The sequence below is a fragment of the Tursiops truncatus genome, chromosome 12 (genome assembly GCF_011762595.2).
Source record: "Tursiops truncatus isolate mTurTru1 chromosome 12, mTurTru1.mat.Y, whole genome shotgun sequence".
Lineage (NCBI taxonomy): Eukaryota > Metazoa > Chordata > Mammalia > Artiodactyla > Delphinidae > Tursiops > Tursiops truncatus.
Genome location: NC_047045.1, coordinates 69,089,526 through 69,106,568, shown reverse-complemented (window position 1 = coordinate 69,106,568; position 17,043 = coordinate 69,089,526). Strand labels below are relative to the sequence as shown.

Below are 17,043 nucleotides of genomic sequence, written 5' to 3'. Positions count from 1 at the left end.
CTTCAACATCATGTTTCTCCTTAGTAACATCCTGCCAAATGACACTTTGAGAGAAAACCATTAAATCACATTAACTGAAGTATATGGCTTCAGAATAAAGTGTAAAAAGTGGAGAATCATGAGTGGTTTACATGTTTTTGTCACAGCGAAGTTAAGTCTACTCTTTATGATCCATTCCAGAACTGCAATCCCATGCTGTCTTTCCAGCTGAAAGCACATGGGTCATTCCCTCCCTTTTCCCCATCATCAGATAAACATACAGATCATAATATAACACACACACACACACACACACACACACACACACACACACTTCTTCCAGCATTTTTAAAAATTAATTATAAGTCAGCTGCCAAAAGAAAGTGACATTTATTTCGGATAAGCAGGAATGACTGGGGAATTAACCACCACGCCAAATTCTTTGCGCAGGTCCTTTTTTTTTTTAGGTCCTCCTCTGTAATTCTTAGGATGACCCTAAGCCAATCGTATTTTTAAGCTTATAATTTACAGTTCTTTCTAAACGCTAGAAAGAACTGTGAAAAAAAAAAAGAAAAGAAAATGCAAATCAAGCGTTATCCACCACAACGTGAGAAGGACTTGACCCACCATTGCTAGTTTTGAAGACGGAAGGAGACTGTGAGCCAGGGAACATGGGCAGCCTCTTGTAGCTGGAAAAGACAAGGAAACTGATTCTCCCCTAGGGCTTCCAGGAGGAATACAGGCCTGCCAACACCCTGATTTTGGTACAGTGAGACCAGTGTCTAACTTCTGACCTCCAGAGCTGTAAGATAATAAATTTGTATTGGTTTAAGCCATCAAATTCATACTAATTTGCTACAGCAGCAATAGGAAACAAACACACCCACTCATCTGCAATATTTCTCAGTCATTCACCCTTGCCTGTGAATCACAAACTTGGAAATATAAAATCAGAAGTAGTACCACAAAGCAGGGAGAGCAAAGCTGTAGATATCCAAGCTTCTATACAGATCAGCACCTACTGACAAAGCCTACACAGGGTGTAATCCCACATGAGCTAAACCAAAAGAATGAAATTTGGCCTAAGAGCCTCCTTTTATCTTTCAAGGGAAAAATAACTAGGAAAAAAACCCACAAAACAGACAGCAAGGGAGACGCAGGTCACAATCAGAAGCAATTTCTGCAGGTATCAGCTGAGCTCCGAAACTAGAAACAGACACTGCAAATTCAACAACAGGGAAGAATCATTCACACACAGGTTCTCTCAATCACAGCTACACCCAGGGAGAAGAGTTAGCTCAGCTTTTGGCAGCAGAATCCTAAATATTGAAAAACATGAAGTGAGTTTGCCATAACTCAAGTTAATTCTTCAACAGAACCAAGATATTCCCAAGCTACCAACCCCAATGTCCAGGTCCTCAATCTTTCCCTTGATGTACTACAATAAGCTTCTATACTATCCACCCTCCTATTTGCATCCTAAAGACCTTTGAAAGATTAACGTCTTATGATCACAAAGTTCTGCATGCACAAAATCTCCAAACATCCCCCAATGCCTTCAAAATCATGTATAGCTATCTATATGATATAGTGTGAAGTAACCTACTTAGAATGGCATTCAGCACGCTTTCCTATAGTCATCCCCTACTAATCTGTGCCCTCTGCCTGGAATTCTCTTCCAGCCCCAATACCCCCATCAGTTTCCATATCAAATGGTACCCTCTCTTTCAAGAAGTCTTTAGATAGATGTACTCCCCCGATCCAACTCTAAATACCCACTCCACCCCCAACTTTTAAATTCAATCATACTTTGTTCCTTACTTATAACAAAATATTTGGGGGATTTTTAAAGTTAATAATATTATATCAGTATGTCTCCATGCCCATGTTGATCTCCCCTCCTAATGAGATTCTTAATTCCCTGAAGGAAGAAACTGTCTTACTCCTTGGCCTCTTTCACATAGTTCCTTACACACCATAAGTATACAATAAATATTTCCTGAATTACCAAAGGAATAACCCAACATACCCTTAGGGAAAAGAGAAAAATCCTGATCCTTACGAAGAAATTAAGAGTTAGCCATGTAAGAAAACTTCTTTAACAGGGGTAACTCAACTCCAACAAAATTATAATGTTTGGGGCGGGGGGGGGGGTGGTGTTTTGTTTTGTTTTGTTTGCTTGCTTTAAGCAGGGGGAAATTGTTACGGGAACTGTTGAGTAAGTAGTTTCTGTCTCTCCCCACCTGCAGTTATTCCTACCACACAAAATCAAATTCCTACCAGCTGACTTAGGGCCTAGAAGCTGTCCTGAAAGAGGAGATTTAAGACCCAGCTGGAAAGCAAGCAAGTAACAACAGGAGGAACAAGATGCACCCAAGTCCACTCACCTCTCAACCATTTTACATCACACCAGTCCTGGGAAAACCAGGCTCTCAGTGCATTGCTTTCTAAACGAATCTATCCTTAGAATATAAGTTATAGCTACTAGAACTTGTGGCAATTCACCATACCAATGGACATGTGTACATAAATATATAACTAGGAGCTGGGGCACTTCCATCTCCAATGGGACAAGTAAAGATGGGCAGACTAGAAGTCAATCTTTTCCTAACTTCTGACTCAAAAGCCTAGAAAACATATAGAAAAGAACATAAGCACAAAATATAGTTCTGGAAGATACTGGGTTTCATATCATAATATTTTGTCTCTCTATTTGTCTCTCTGTTTTTAAATTTAAGTAGTAAATTATTATGTGCTACTCTTAAATTATTATGTGTTATTCTTAAATTCTTCTGAAAACATGAAATTCAAAGTACTAAGAAACTTAATTCAAAAGCATATTTCAAATAGCAAACCAATACGATATCAAACTTAAAAATCAAGCTATTAACAAAGTAGACATACCTATAACTAACTCTTCACCACATTTCTATTCTGGACAAAGGTCCTCAAATACACCTTTATTTGAAAGTGTTACTCACAGTGCAAACTCAGCCTCATAGGTCATCATTTATCCTGAGGATCCAATGATCATTTCACCCAATTGAACTCAACACTCACATTATATAAAGAATGACATTTAATGTTTTTTTCCTTTTTGCTCTGCCTTGCTTCAAAAACTATCCAGGTGTTAATGCAGACCTCTTCTCCATATCTTGGCAAAGTTTACTTTGAACAGGCAGTTTCTCATGACCTTCAAGTCTGTGTTCAACAATGAAATCATTTGGCCCTATATCCTATTCAGCAATTAATCACAAACAACAAAGGAAGAACTTTCACATGAAAAATATAAAACCTATGTGGGCCAGCATTCACTGTGGGTCACTCTGGGTCATGTTCACAGCTAACGTCATTGAGGCTCTTGGAATGACCTCCGCTTTTTAGAACCTACATTTAACATTGTGCTGGCGAGGAAACATCACAGCTCTGTGACTTTTAGATAAGTGCTCCTGGAGGTTTGTACTCAGAAGAGGGTATACTGACAGACAGCAGCTGGGTGATGGGGAGATGGGAGGGTGTCGGGAGGGGCAGGGATACAGGTGCCTCTGTTTGTGCTGATCACCTCCCTTCCTTGGGTGGGCTCTTTCAGTGAGTGCCTCAGGGGGAAATTTCTACCCTGTCTAGGGTGACCACACCAGGACCTCAGCATTTTGACTCCACCCATTTAAAGAAATGTAGCTGTTACATTCTAGCCAAATTTTACTCTTTAAAAATCAGCTCCAATGAGTTGAGTTTTTTAAGTAGCAAGGCAAATAGTTTACTCATTTTCTTTGTTTCCATTACTATTATTATAACTATTATTAATGTGGCCTTTGTTTTTATTCTTTAAATTTTAGTAAGGCAGTGGCAGCATAATGAAAAAAATCGCTGGAATCAACGTGTGTCTCTAATTTAAAAGGCACTTCTTTCCTCATCAGCCATCCCTTTTAGGATCCAGAAATAAACCCATCTTGTCCCCCCCTCAATTCCTGGATGTTTTTAACTCAAACACAGCCTTCTAGACTAAGCCCAAAATTGAAATATTTTACAATATTATAAGTAGTTTATTTTGGAGGTGATCCCAGGAAACACGGGTGGGGAGTGAAACATTGAGACAGGAAAGAAAAGGTAGCCAGCAAAAGGGTCATTTTCAGTTAATTTATCACTGAATCTTAATTCAACAGGGAACTTGGGAGAACCAGTGTAAAATGCTCATCTCGAAAGTATCTTACCTGAGATGCAAGAGAGCTGGGGATTTATACTATAGCAGTCACTGGCAGTGGGTTGCCGGGGGCTGGTACTTCCTGCCAACCTGGGTGTGAGCTTTTCCAGCCAAGCAAAAGAATGCAGGAGCCTGAATTAAAGCAGGGGTTACGGTTAGGGCACCAACAGCCTTTGCTACAGCTAGGATCGGGATTATTTCCAAAAGGATAAACCAGAAGCAACCACGTTAGATGACACATATAACAGAATACAGGGTTCAGTGCTTTTCCACAAAAATATCCTTCAAAAAAAGAGGATGCCACCTTATATTTAAATCCTGAAAGGTTTAATATTATGGGGCACTGTCAATTACTGTGTCTTAATCTGAAACAGCAAAGGAGTGTTTGCGGAAAACCCAGTAATCTGAAAGGACCTCAACCATGTTCAACTTGGATGCTATTAAAGGTCAAGCAAAGAGATTTAATACAGACTTGGTTATTGAGGATATGACTTTTCAACTTCAAGTGGTAGATGGCACAGCAGCTCAAAAAAAAAGTGTGTGGGAGGTGGATAAGCCAGAATCCTCAGATATGACAATACAAATAAAGAAACATAGGAAATGCTTGTCTTGACTAGTAATTATGGGGAGTGAAACTAAAACAACATGTGGTACTCACGATTGGATACTGGCTGGAGCTCAGAGATATTGACATACTTATATACAACTGATGGCATTAAACTTAACACAGTCCTTCTGGAGAACATTTAGTCATACATTAAAGAAACCCTAAAACTAAACCCCTTGTCCCAGAAATTCTATTTCTAGGAACATATCAGAAATAAGTAACTGAAATGAAGAATGGTAGCAAACATCAATAATAGTAATAACAAATATTTATATAGCACACACTAGAGCAGTGCCTGGCTGCTCTAAATGTTTTATATCAGGGTTCCCGACTGAGAGCGAGTCTGACTTCTAGGAGACACTTGGCGATGTCTGGAGACATTTTTGTATATCAAAACTGGTGGGCAGCGAGGGATGCTGTTAAACGTCTACAATGTATAGGACAGCGCCCCCAGCAAAGATTTATCTAGCCCAAAATGGCAACGGTGTCATGGTTGAGAAGCCCTGCTTTACATCCATTCACTTAAATAATCCTTGACAAACCTATGGTATTTTTATTATCTCCATTTTACAGATCAATAAAGATAATTTTTCCATGCACTGTTATACATAATTTTGAAAAACTAGGAATAAACTAAATACCAAAAAACAAGGAGTTAATAAATTATATAAAGCTAGCCGATGGAAGCATGAAAATTACTTATTTGAAATATAATAAAACTAAAATACCAGAACAAAGAATTGTAAGTTTTATATAATTACAATTATTTTAAGATATGAATATAAAGACTAAATGGGAAAATAAGACATGAAAGTTACTATTCTGTTAAGATGACAGAAATTGTAATGGATATTTTTTCCTTTCTAACATTCATATTACTGTGATTTTTAAAAGAAAAAACACTCAACAATGGAGATAAGAAATTTGGAATTTTCCTTAAAGAATGAAAGTTCTTATGAAATAAGGAATATCTTATTTTAACAACACAAGAGTTAACAAGCTAAGAAGACAGTTAATATCAAGACATTTAGGAAGAAGGATTTCCATGGAATAGCACCAAATGTTAGTGTTTTAAATTCTGAAGTCATAGTATTCCTGTTCAGGGTAAGAAAGAATTAGCTAGATTTTATATCTACTTCTCTATCGTTTACTTATTTCATGGTTCACTATCACCTAAAGATAATGGGCAAAAAGAATCAAATTTCAATTCAGTTAAGTTTGATTCACAATAGCATCTCTATTACATAAGGTAATTTAAACTGTTATTTTAAATGTATTAATAATAGTAATAATATCAGTATTAGTAACATTATTATTGTTGCTATTATTAGCAACATGTATTGAATGCTTCCTACGTGGCTACTGTGTAATCTAATCCCCACAACATCCACATGAGGTAAATGCTTTTATGGACCCCATTTACCAGCAAAGCTCACAGACATTTAAAATTAAGGAATTTGGGGCTTCCCTGGTGGCTCAGTGGTTAAGAATCAGACTGCCAATGCAGGGGACATGGGTTCAAGCCCTGGTCCGGGATGATCCCACATGCTGTGGGGCAACTAAGCCCGTGCGCCACAACTACAGAGCCTGCGCTCTAGAGCCAGCGAGCCACAACTACTGAGCCTGCACTCTAGAACCCGCAAGCCACAACTACTGAGCCCGCGTGCCGCAACTAATGAAGCCCACACACCTAGAGCCCGTGCTCCACAACAAGAGCAGCCACCACAATGAGAAGCCCGTGCACCGCAACGAAGAGCAGCTCCCGCTCGCCACAACTAGAGAAAGCCCGTGCACAGCAACGAAGACCCAATGCAGTCAAAAATAAATAATTTTTTAAAAAAATAAATACATAATTAAATTAAGGCATTTGCCAAGGGTGTACAGTAAATGGAGGCACCTGCGTTGAAATTCAGGCAGTCTGACTCCAAAGCCCAACTGCCCCAATCAAAATACAAGTGTGCTGGGGACAAGGTGGGGTGAGGGGAAGACAGCCTCTGTCCTTGCTCCTCTCCCTACAGCAATGAACTGACAGCATCTGATATGTAGGATGTAAAACCTGCCGTTTGAAATATGTTTCCTAATTTTTCTGAGTAGACCTAACAATGAATTAACCAACAGGATCTCATATTTTAAATAATTTTAAATTACTAAAATTAATTTTTATTATTTCAGATTTAAATATTGTAAATAATTATTTTAATAATCAATCAATATTGACAAATAAATACTTGCCAAAAACAGCTGAGTGAATTCAAAGGAGAAAAAAAATAAGGCTGTCAGAGTTTCCACACGAAGTCCTACAATCTATGATTCTAACATGAGGGGATTTCGTCCGATCCTCATATCCTATTGGATATTCTGTTCTCATAGATCTGAGGATTAAAAAAATAAGTCTGGGCTTCCAGTCTGGTGGCGCAGTGATTGAGAGTCTGCCTGCCGATGCAGGGGACACGGGTTTGTGCCCTGGTCCGGGAAGATCCCACATGCCGCGGAGTGGCTGGGCCCGTGAGCCATGGCCGCTGAGCCTGCGCATCCGGAGCCTGTGTTCCGCAACGGGAGAGGCCACGGCAGTGAGAGGCCCGCGTACCGCAAAAAAAATTAAAATAAAAAAAAATTTTAAAATAAGTCTATCTCCTGTCAATAGGAAAATGGATACCTAAGACTAAGGAATGGGGGACTGTCTGTTTAAACAATTTAAGCATCTGTTTCTAGAATGCTGAAGAGGATCGAACAGGAAGGTTAAATATAAAACACTATTTGTAGATATCATATTATCGGGCTTACCTGTCTCTAGTCTAGTCTCACCTCCCCAGAGTATATATTACGAAATGAAGTCACTAAAAACAAAATGCTGTGATCTTCTGAGATCCCTGAAGCAAAGATTAACTTAACAAATAACAGGGATCAGGACACGAATAACATATCGTCATGCAGAAAGGAGGGGAATTTGGCATGAACCAAAGTACAAGCTCCTACCCAGGCTGAGCCACTATCAGCTCAAAGCAGGCTACAGCCTGGTGTGAGGGGGAAAGAGGAACAACTGGTCTCCACATTCCACACCTACAAAAACCTCCAAACTCCACACCTGTGAGCTGTCTCAGTCATGGGCTACAAGGTCAGAAAGGAAGATGGCAGGTAAGGAAAGTGGAAAACCTCCTTTGTGCATGGAGCTTAGATTTCTTCCCACCATATATATGTATGTGTCCGACAAACTGTGAGTAAATCTTATCAAAAATACAGCCCTCTTTATATGTGGAGATTTCAATGTATAAAGAATCCTGGTGTGTCTTTCTTAGCTGTATGTCTTTAAACACCAGCAATAACTGAAATGAAGGAAGATACCAACAAGAACAACAATAGCAAATATTTATACAGCACTTACAAAAGCAGTAATAGGCTGATCGAAATGCTTTCTATCAGGGGTTTTCGACCAAGAGCAATTGTGCCCCTGAGGAGACATTTGACAATGTCAGGAGATATTTTTAGGGGATTTTAGACATTAGTAGGACTGACAGACACATTCACCACCATTATCCCTTCTGATTATCTGGACATCAATCTGATTGGTGGGGTCCCGTGCCATATCAGTTGTTAAGTATTTTTAATAGTATACCTCTGCCTGAATATACTATAAATAGTTAAAACAAATATCATACCTAACAACACCTGAGAGGTCAACAAATATTTTCAATAATATGGAGTACTTCAGATATATTAACCGAATGTCAGCCTTTGAAAATAACTTTCCCCTTTTCCAGGTCCCAGAAGGCCAATGACACCTGAAAAATCTTTTCCTTAATCTAGTTATCACAGGAATTGGCACTCTTGCTTTGTGAACATACTTGCAACTGTGACTGCGTGTAAGAATTCAAATGCAAAGCCCTAACTTAAAGAAAAACTTGGTACAAGTTATAAATATTATTTCATCTGTAAATCTACAAACTTTTAACAATAACGCTTAAGGAGGTCTTTGGTTAATGTTATTAATAATAACTTAATAATAATGTTATCAGTGTTGGTTCATTAATTGTGACACAGTAAATGTCACATAGTAATGTAAGACATCAACAACAGGGGGAAGGGGATGCAATAAATGTCACATAGTAATGTAAGACATCAACAACAGAGGGAAGGGGAAGCACTGAGGGGTTTATGGGAACTCCCTGTACCATTTTTGCATTTAATTTCTATAAATGTATAACTATCCTAAAATAAAAGTTCCTTCACACAAGGTAAAAATACACATAATAAAATTACAGTATATTTTTCTGTACAAGAAAATAAGAAAAGCTAATTCTGGTTCATCCATATTACATTTTCAGTCTCACACACTGTTGACTTACAAAACAATAAAGAAAAATGGTCAAGAATCATCCAGGTGACTTTTGACTGTGCTGCGGGATTTCACATGCACGCCTGCTTTCCATACCTTTCTGACTGGAATTCTATCTCATTCACAGAACAAAAAAAAAGACAACTGAGCAACTAAAATGTGCCAGGAGCTGGGGTAGGTCTGAGGATTCAACGACAAGAATGGGCCCTGTCTCCAAGCTCACAGACTAGAGCTCGGTTTCTCAAACAGGCAAAATGACCACTTGGGGAGATTGTTAAAATGCAGCAATAGACCACACTTTCAAAAACACTGATCTATAACACCTATCATAAATGCTGGGACAGATGAACACTTCTAGGGACCACTGCCTTTGATCCTGGCAGGGAAGCTATGGGAGGAGCAGAGGAGAGGGCACCCAACCCCCACCTGGAAGGCAGGGAAGAATTCCTAGAAAAGGTTTACTTGACCAACCACTGGAGTGAGTTGGTTTTAATCCAATAGTAGAATGAACTTGAGGACACATCCTGCTTAGAGTGGGGAAGCCTCAGTACCAAGAACATTGACAGCTTCCGAAAGTAACTGAACACTGGGTACCAAGTACCAACCCCAGCAGCTGGAAACCAGCAGCACAGATGAGTCTAACTCGGGCCACTCCAGGACAGAGAAGGGGGCTTTGTTCATTGGAATTCAGTTACTGACGAAATATGCAAACAGGATTCTAGGCCTGATTGTATGCTGCAGGAAGCCATCCGGCCTCTGCTCACTCGCATAGTCATCTCCCTGGAAGAGCTTTTTCATGTGCTAATGGGTTTCTCAATTTTTGCCTACTTCAGTAGCAAAATATCATGTCATATTGATTCAGGTTGTTTGGCTTTGAGATTTCTTTGCTCTTTATGTTTTTGTCTCCTCTACATTCAGCCTGCCAAGAGGTGCATCTCATGATTAAGGAAACAGTCACTAAAATGAGGGCCTAAGGCACTTCACTGATGTTCCCACACTGCACACATGTGCAAACGTCCCTTGTCATCTATGTGCGGCCTGCAGACCACACAGTGGTCCTGAGCTGCTGGTGACCAGAATCATTTAGTTTAAAACCTGATTGAAAACACCCCAGCAACTACAACAGGACCCAGAAAATAGCAGGTATTCTCTGAATCATTTATTTTGGGCTCTTTTTTTTTCTTACTTCTCATTCTTAACCATGTGTGGCTGGGTTGAGGTTGACAGAAAACTGACCACTACTCCATGTAAGAAACAAAGATGAGAAATTTTAGAAAATTACAGGGAAATCAATGCCTACTTTCTTCCTAATGCAAACCCAATAGGATAAGAATGGTTCGTCGTAAAACACCAGGCAAATATTACCTACTGGGTGACTTCCAAATTATGGGAAGTAAATGTCAATCCTTTATTACAGTAATCAAGAGGGAGATTTACCTTCGGCACCATTCATTTTTATTTAGATTTTGTTACTTAGAGAAATTCTGCAGCATAAGGCCTAGCAACAAATTCAGTAAATACACAGAGTGCAAATCTCAAGCACTTTTTAAAAATGGTGCTCTGTTCATTTAGCCACAGACAAATTCTCATCATAAAACATAGGATTCTTCTTGTAACAGCAAAAGAAGTGGGTAGGAAGGAGGTGGATGGATAAGGATCTAGTGAGAAAATGAGAACTGCTTCCTCAACCCATTTGCAAAATATCCGTAATTTCCCAGCTTAAAAATCCATCACTATGAAATCCACCATGATTTTTTAAATGCATAGGAGCAAAGATAGAATGTAATCATTATTTTAAAGAATTCACATGGTCAGAGATAAAACATAGTAAGAATTTCATTTCATGATTTCTTTTCTCCTCCAAATGTCCCATAAATCACTGGCCCCACAAAAACTCACAAACTATACTTTTCCTTTGCCTGCTGTAACACTAGTTATTCAAAGTTGGACAATAAATATTTGTTAACAACTAACTAAACAGTTCTCAGAGTACTGTCAGATACCAGACTGCATGGGTGGGTCGGAGTTATGTAGGGAGAAAATGCATCTGCTGGGAAAAACTGTCAAATTTCTTCTGTCAAACACAGTCCAGGCGCTTCTAACACCATAAAGGGAGTTCTTGCCTAAGAGTTGAAGCAGAAGGTAAACGCACAGAATCCAGGAGTCGAACAAGAAAACAGGCCAGGTCAAAAGCCTGGAGATTCATTCTGGCAGCAGGTTCCTAGCTAGGGGCGGGCTGGCTGGGACAGAAGAAAAGGGTCAGTGTTGGTATGACAGGAGGAGCTGTTTCTCAGAAGGCCAAGTGCATGGCTATCAGATGAGGCATTCCCATTGACGATATGCAAGTGACCTAGAAGAATCTGTGCAAGATGCCTATCTTACAACTGCTGTGTAGCCCAGCCTCTAACAGTATCTGGATCAATGGCGTTAAACTGAAATCTATCGTGTTTCCAGACCATTATGAGGGTTTTCCTCTATTTGGAGAAATAGTCCTCTCTGCAGACTAAATAAAGCTTTTTACATAAGGCACCAAAAGGCAAACAGGTCACACAGTACAGAATCATATGGGAGGCTGTGTGCCCTTTCCCTTTGCTTGCTTGCAAACAATAAAAACCTTTCTGAACAAATGAAAGTGAACTTTGAAACCAGCAAAACATTTCAGGCACCCTGCCACAAAGATATTCTCCAAACAACTGCAGCCTGTATAGCTCTAAATTTCTTGCCACTTACAGGATGTGTGGTTAAATGAGCCCAGCAGAGAATTACAGCTTTGATGCTTTGATGTCAAAAATCACTAACAGATCTCGATCAAAGGGTGAGAAAAAACTGGCAAATTTTCGCTATGATGGCGCACGTGGGGCCTCATTCAAGCCAATGTTTTATCTTCATTTAATATCTACACTGTATTTTTTTTTCTGTTATTAACTTAAAAACTCTTCTAACAGAAACAGCCAGCGTTTATTGTAATCCTTCCTGCAATCTGCCAAGCACTGCGCAAGGGATTTTACACCTTTAAAGACTTAGAACAGCCCCATTATCTCCATTTTACAAGAGAGGAAACTGAGACTCAGGACGCAGAAGAGCTGGGACTCCACCGTGTAAGTCTAAGTCCAGAGCCTTTCTGCTAACGCTAACATGTTCCACAAATTACACAGAAAATGGGTTATTCTAAAAATAATACTGGGGGGGGGAGGAGCTTTCCTGGTGGCGCGGTGGTTGAGAGTCTGCCTGCCGATGCAGGGGACACGGGTTCGTGCCCCGGTCCGGGAAGATCCCACATGCCACGGAGCGGCTGGGCCCGTGAGCCATGGCCGCTGAGGGTGCGTGTCCGGAGCCTGTGCTCCGGGAGAGGCCACAACAGTGAGAGGCCTGCGTACCAAAAAAATAATAAAAAAAATAATAATAATACTGGGGGACTTCCCTGGTGGCGCACTGGTTAAGAATCTGCCTGCCAATGCAGGCAACACAGGTTCGAGCCCTGGTCCGGGCAGATTCCACGGGAGCAACTAAGCCCGTGTGCCACATTTACTGAGCCCACGCTCTGGACCCCGTAAGCCACAACTAGTGAGCCCACGCGCCTAGAGCCCGTGCTCCTCAACAAGAGAAGCCACCGCAATGAGAAGCCCGTGCAACGCAACGAAGAGTAGCCCCCGCTCGCAGCAACTAGAGAAAGCCCGTGTGCAGAAACGAAGACCCAACGCAGCCATAAATAAATAAATATTTTAAAAACTAATACTGGGAATCACCATCCCTATGAACATAAGTTATCGGGACATGAAAATGTAATAAAACAGTGAGGGCACCTAAGTAATCACCTGTCTTGAGGGCACCTAAATAATTACCAGCCTCAGCACAGTTTGGGATGATGACAGCTTCCACAGCCAAAAGAGAAAGTGAATATATAGAGTCCAAACCCAAAGACTCAACCTTCTGTCCCAGAGATCCAGAAATCACGCCTGTCTTTTAAGTTGGAAGTTAACCATCTTAAAACTCAAAATTCAAGTAAGTCATTCAAAATCTGCCATTTTGCATGAATTCCCTTCAGAATCAGTAGGGGTTTACAAGTCAGAGATCCAAACAACAGGGGGGAAAAGAAAAAAGGGCAATGTATGAAAAGGCAATCTATTGAAGAATTTGTCCAAAAGCCAAAAAACATATGCAGAGAAGTTCAATTTCACACACACACATACAAAAATGCAAGTTCAGACAATTATTTACTACTTTTCATCTCTCTGCCCTTTGTGGATAGCAGTTTAACAGTAAAAACATATTGGCCCCAGAAGTTACCCAAATTAACTAAAATATATATACACAGGTCATTATTTTTAATATTTTTTAAATGGGATGCACTATGACAGGATGGTTTCATCTTTAGTTTAAAAAGGAAAACTGTGCATGTGGGAATTTAGATGTAAAGCTGTACATTTATATATTCATAGAAGAAAGTATGGCAGGACAAACAAAACTAGTAACAATGATCATAGAGGGGGAGAGGAACTGACAATTTGCCGCTTTGTATAATTTTAATTTTGCATTAAAATTTTTAAGAAGGAGGCTGATTATTTAAATATATTACTCAAAATTTAGCATCAAAATGTAATGCAATAAAATGCTTCATTAACTTGAGAACAACCCCACAGAGAGGGCCCCACTAATTCCCACCTAGCTCACAATCCAAGTTTCAATACTTTGTGGTTTAGACAGAAAGTTTTTGACCTGGGTTCCTTTAGCCCTGGCCTAAAATTTCACTTTGTCACAATGGTAGGACTGGGCTATGACTCATCTTCCTCTGCCAAACAATTAAAGTTCTAGTTCAGCGGGAAAAAACGACTTGAGCTGCCAGTTCACTGAACTGTTCAAATCAAGGTCAAAATATTGGGGCAGGGGCAAAGGGAGTCACTGAGTCCAGATCCTATCTCATTCTCACACCAGTCCTTTCCGTGGCCCTCCAACCAAACCCTGAATTTGCAAATGATCAGAATAGAAAGCACCTGGTGCCCTCTAACTAGGGTCAAAGAACCCAAGTGAAACATGAAACCAGGATCCGTGTCACAATCATACCTTTCAAGTAATGCCAAGGAAAAACACAAGTAAAAAGATGACAGAGTGCACAGCTTCAGTTTAAATATATTTTAAGTACCACACAAACATAATATTTAATTACCCATTCCTACACTGCAGGTAGCAGGCAAAGCTCTTTATCAACTGACTATATTTTTATAATTTTTACAGAACTTATTATTCCTTTTATTTACCTGGAACTCTTACTATTGCTTGCAAGGTGCTTTAAAATATGTTACATCATTAATCCTGACCACAATCCCCTCAGGGGTACGACTGGTTGGGAGACCAGTCTCAGAAGTTCAATGTCTTACACAGTCGATAGTAGGGGGAACTGGGACCCAGGTCCCCCCCACCCAAACACTTCTTCAGTACCATGTTAATCACACTTCTCATTTCCCTCGCCCAAAATTCTTGTTTCAAACAAGTCACTCTGTCTACCCTTCGCCCAACTGAACAATTTTTTTTTTCTCTCAAGCCTCTGCAAATTACATTCCACCTGGTCTGCCTAAGCACCAACTCATTTTCTTTATAAACATTAAGATCAGCTAAAAATTCACAAGCCCTGAGAAATTCTCCCAGACAAACCTCCCTGCACTCTGATACTCTAAATGACGTGTTCCTTTATTCTCATACAGTCAACAGGCGGGTGAGGCAGCCACTAATATCTGGCAAAGATAATCACACCCCTTCCTTTCAAACTAACTTTGGCACCAAGAACCTTTGGAGCAACCTCTCTGTAGTGTCCCCAACTGACCCCACCTCCACATTCACACACAGAGACACCTCAGCCCCTGATGAAATTCTTATTCCGACGTTCTCCACCTGCCTTGCTTCATGAAGACGCCAGCAACCAGGAGCCCTGTCTCTTCAGAGAGGTCTGCTCAGCGTGCCCTGAGCCAGCCTACTCCCCTGTGATCCCTTCCAAGAGCTTCTTCCTGATGACAGCTCATCTTCAGACGGGCCACCGTCTCATATAACGCACGCCCCTCCGGCAGCGCAAACCGGAAACGAGCAGGTCCAGCCCTCATCCAGCCTCGTGCTGCTCAGAGGAACCTGTTCGTCCAACCATTCCGCAAGCGGAGACGGAGACTCCGCTGCTAACAGGCATATGGGTTCGGTGCTGACGTACAGCACTGCCAAAGCTTCCTTCTTGCCCCTCTTCTGGAGCTTTCGGTCTGGTAGGGAACCAATAACTCTCCCCTGTGCACCTCCATCTTGAATCCATGTCACAATCACTTGGATAGTTTCTTTAACAGTACAAAGTCAAGGCCTCGGTTTATTTATGTCAGGCTTCTGAGTGTGGGGCCCCAGCACACTGGTGATGCTAACGTGGAACCAAGGTTGAGAATATTTGAACCCGTTTATCTAAAAAGGAAACGGCTGCCACAGAGTCCTGTCAGCCCGACAAGAAAGCAGGAAAGATGACAAGAAAAGCAAGGCCTCCCAGATGTGGCTTCCTGAGCAGGGCAATTTCTAGACCTAAATCATCTGTGCATTAGTAGATGCCTACAACTCCAAATAATTTTTTATTTCAAACTTGCAAGCCTTTTTTTTTTTTTAAACTTTGTTCTCCTTCAATTCGATTATTGTAACATTTGGTCATTTGTACACAGATATCAAGATTAAGTAAAGGAAAAGTAAATATTTTAAAATATAAAGATTTTACATCAAAGATAGATAGATATAGATACTCAGATTTCAGCTTACTCAGTTTTCCCTTGTTATATCTCAACAGATAGCTGAGAGGCAAATGTGCTAAATTAGAGTTCCACATTTTAGAAGACAGCAAAGAGCAAAAGGATGGTCAATTTCAAAAAATAACACTGAAAGGCTAATTTTGAACAAATATGTACTTTAATTTATTCCATTTTATTACTTGTTGTAGTATTCCCCTTAGGTTCTGCAACAGTCATTTGAAACATCAACCCCTGTATGGTCAAGAGTTTAATGCAAAACACTTATGGTTTCACTCTTTCCAGCTTACTTGAGGTGTGTAAATAAAGGATTCACCCCAAAGTTTAATCTACTATGGAGACTGCTTTGAAGACCAAAAAAGGCCACTGTTGTAATGGAATATGCCATCCATAAAATGTGTACTCTTTTTTATGTCTTTATAACAAGATCACTAAAGAGAGCTACCCTGCAGATACAAGAAAATAGTAAATTAGTAACAGCCAATAAGAAGAGCGTCTAGGCCCTTGTAGAATCTGAAATCATGTAATACTGATTTTCTATTTTTATTAAAATAGAATGCCCTGAAATATTTATTTTTTTAAAAAATGCTTTCTATTTTCTTAAAGACTTTGGACTGATCACAGGGCAGGAAAGAATGCTATCTGAATGAACCAGAATTCATATTTAAAGCTGCAGTCTACTCATTTAAAAGTTTGCTTAATATTTAAAGGTTTGTTTGTTTTTCTTCTAATTATCTTCTGATTTCAACCACTATAGTTACCTGAGACCCTCTGTAGCAGGACAGTAACACGCAGACTAGCAGACGAAGAAGACTATTCATGCCGGGGAAAGAAAGAGGATTGAGAGTCAAGAGATACCTTTGAAAGGCCACAGGCTGCAATGCTACTCCTGCACGTGGGGTTTTAATTCAGTTCCTGATAGGTATTTTAATTCTCTGTTGAGACCACACTGATCCTTAAATAAGAGAGAAAAGTAACAGCCAAAAAAGAGAATTATAGCACACTGATTTCCTATTACACTTGGCCAAGAAACCAGATTTGCTAAGAAAATATGGGCTGCTCCAAGCATTCTAGTTGAAATGTGCTCCAGAGAGAGGATGCCTACCAGCATTTACCACATCATTCATATGGAGTTAGGAAGGAAAACATTAAGAGGGAAAGAGTA

General features: G+C 40.1%; 1 protein-coding gene across 11 annotated transcripts in view; it reads right to left on the bottom strand.

Annotated features, from left to right (window-relative positions):
* Positions 1-17,043, bottom strand: part of UTRN (utrophin) — a 497,402-nt gene that overhangs the window by 422,413 nt on the left and 57,946 nt on the right. Inside the window, exon 1 of one of the 11 annotated variants that reach the window (XM_073789696.1) lies at positions 15,011-15,099. The exons of the other annotated variants lie outside the window; for them this stretch is intronic. Within the exon in view, the coding sequence (XP_073645797.1) occupies positions 15,011-15,020 (10 nt within the window). The 5' untranslated portion in view covers positions 15,021-15,099. Of the gene's footprint in view, positions 1-15,010; positions 15,100-17,043 lie in introns of those variants that run through there. 11 annotated transcript variants of the gene reach the window in all.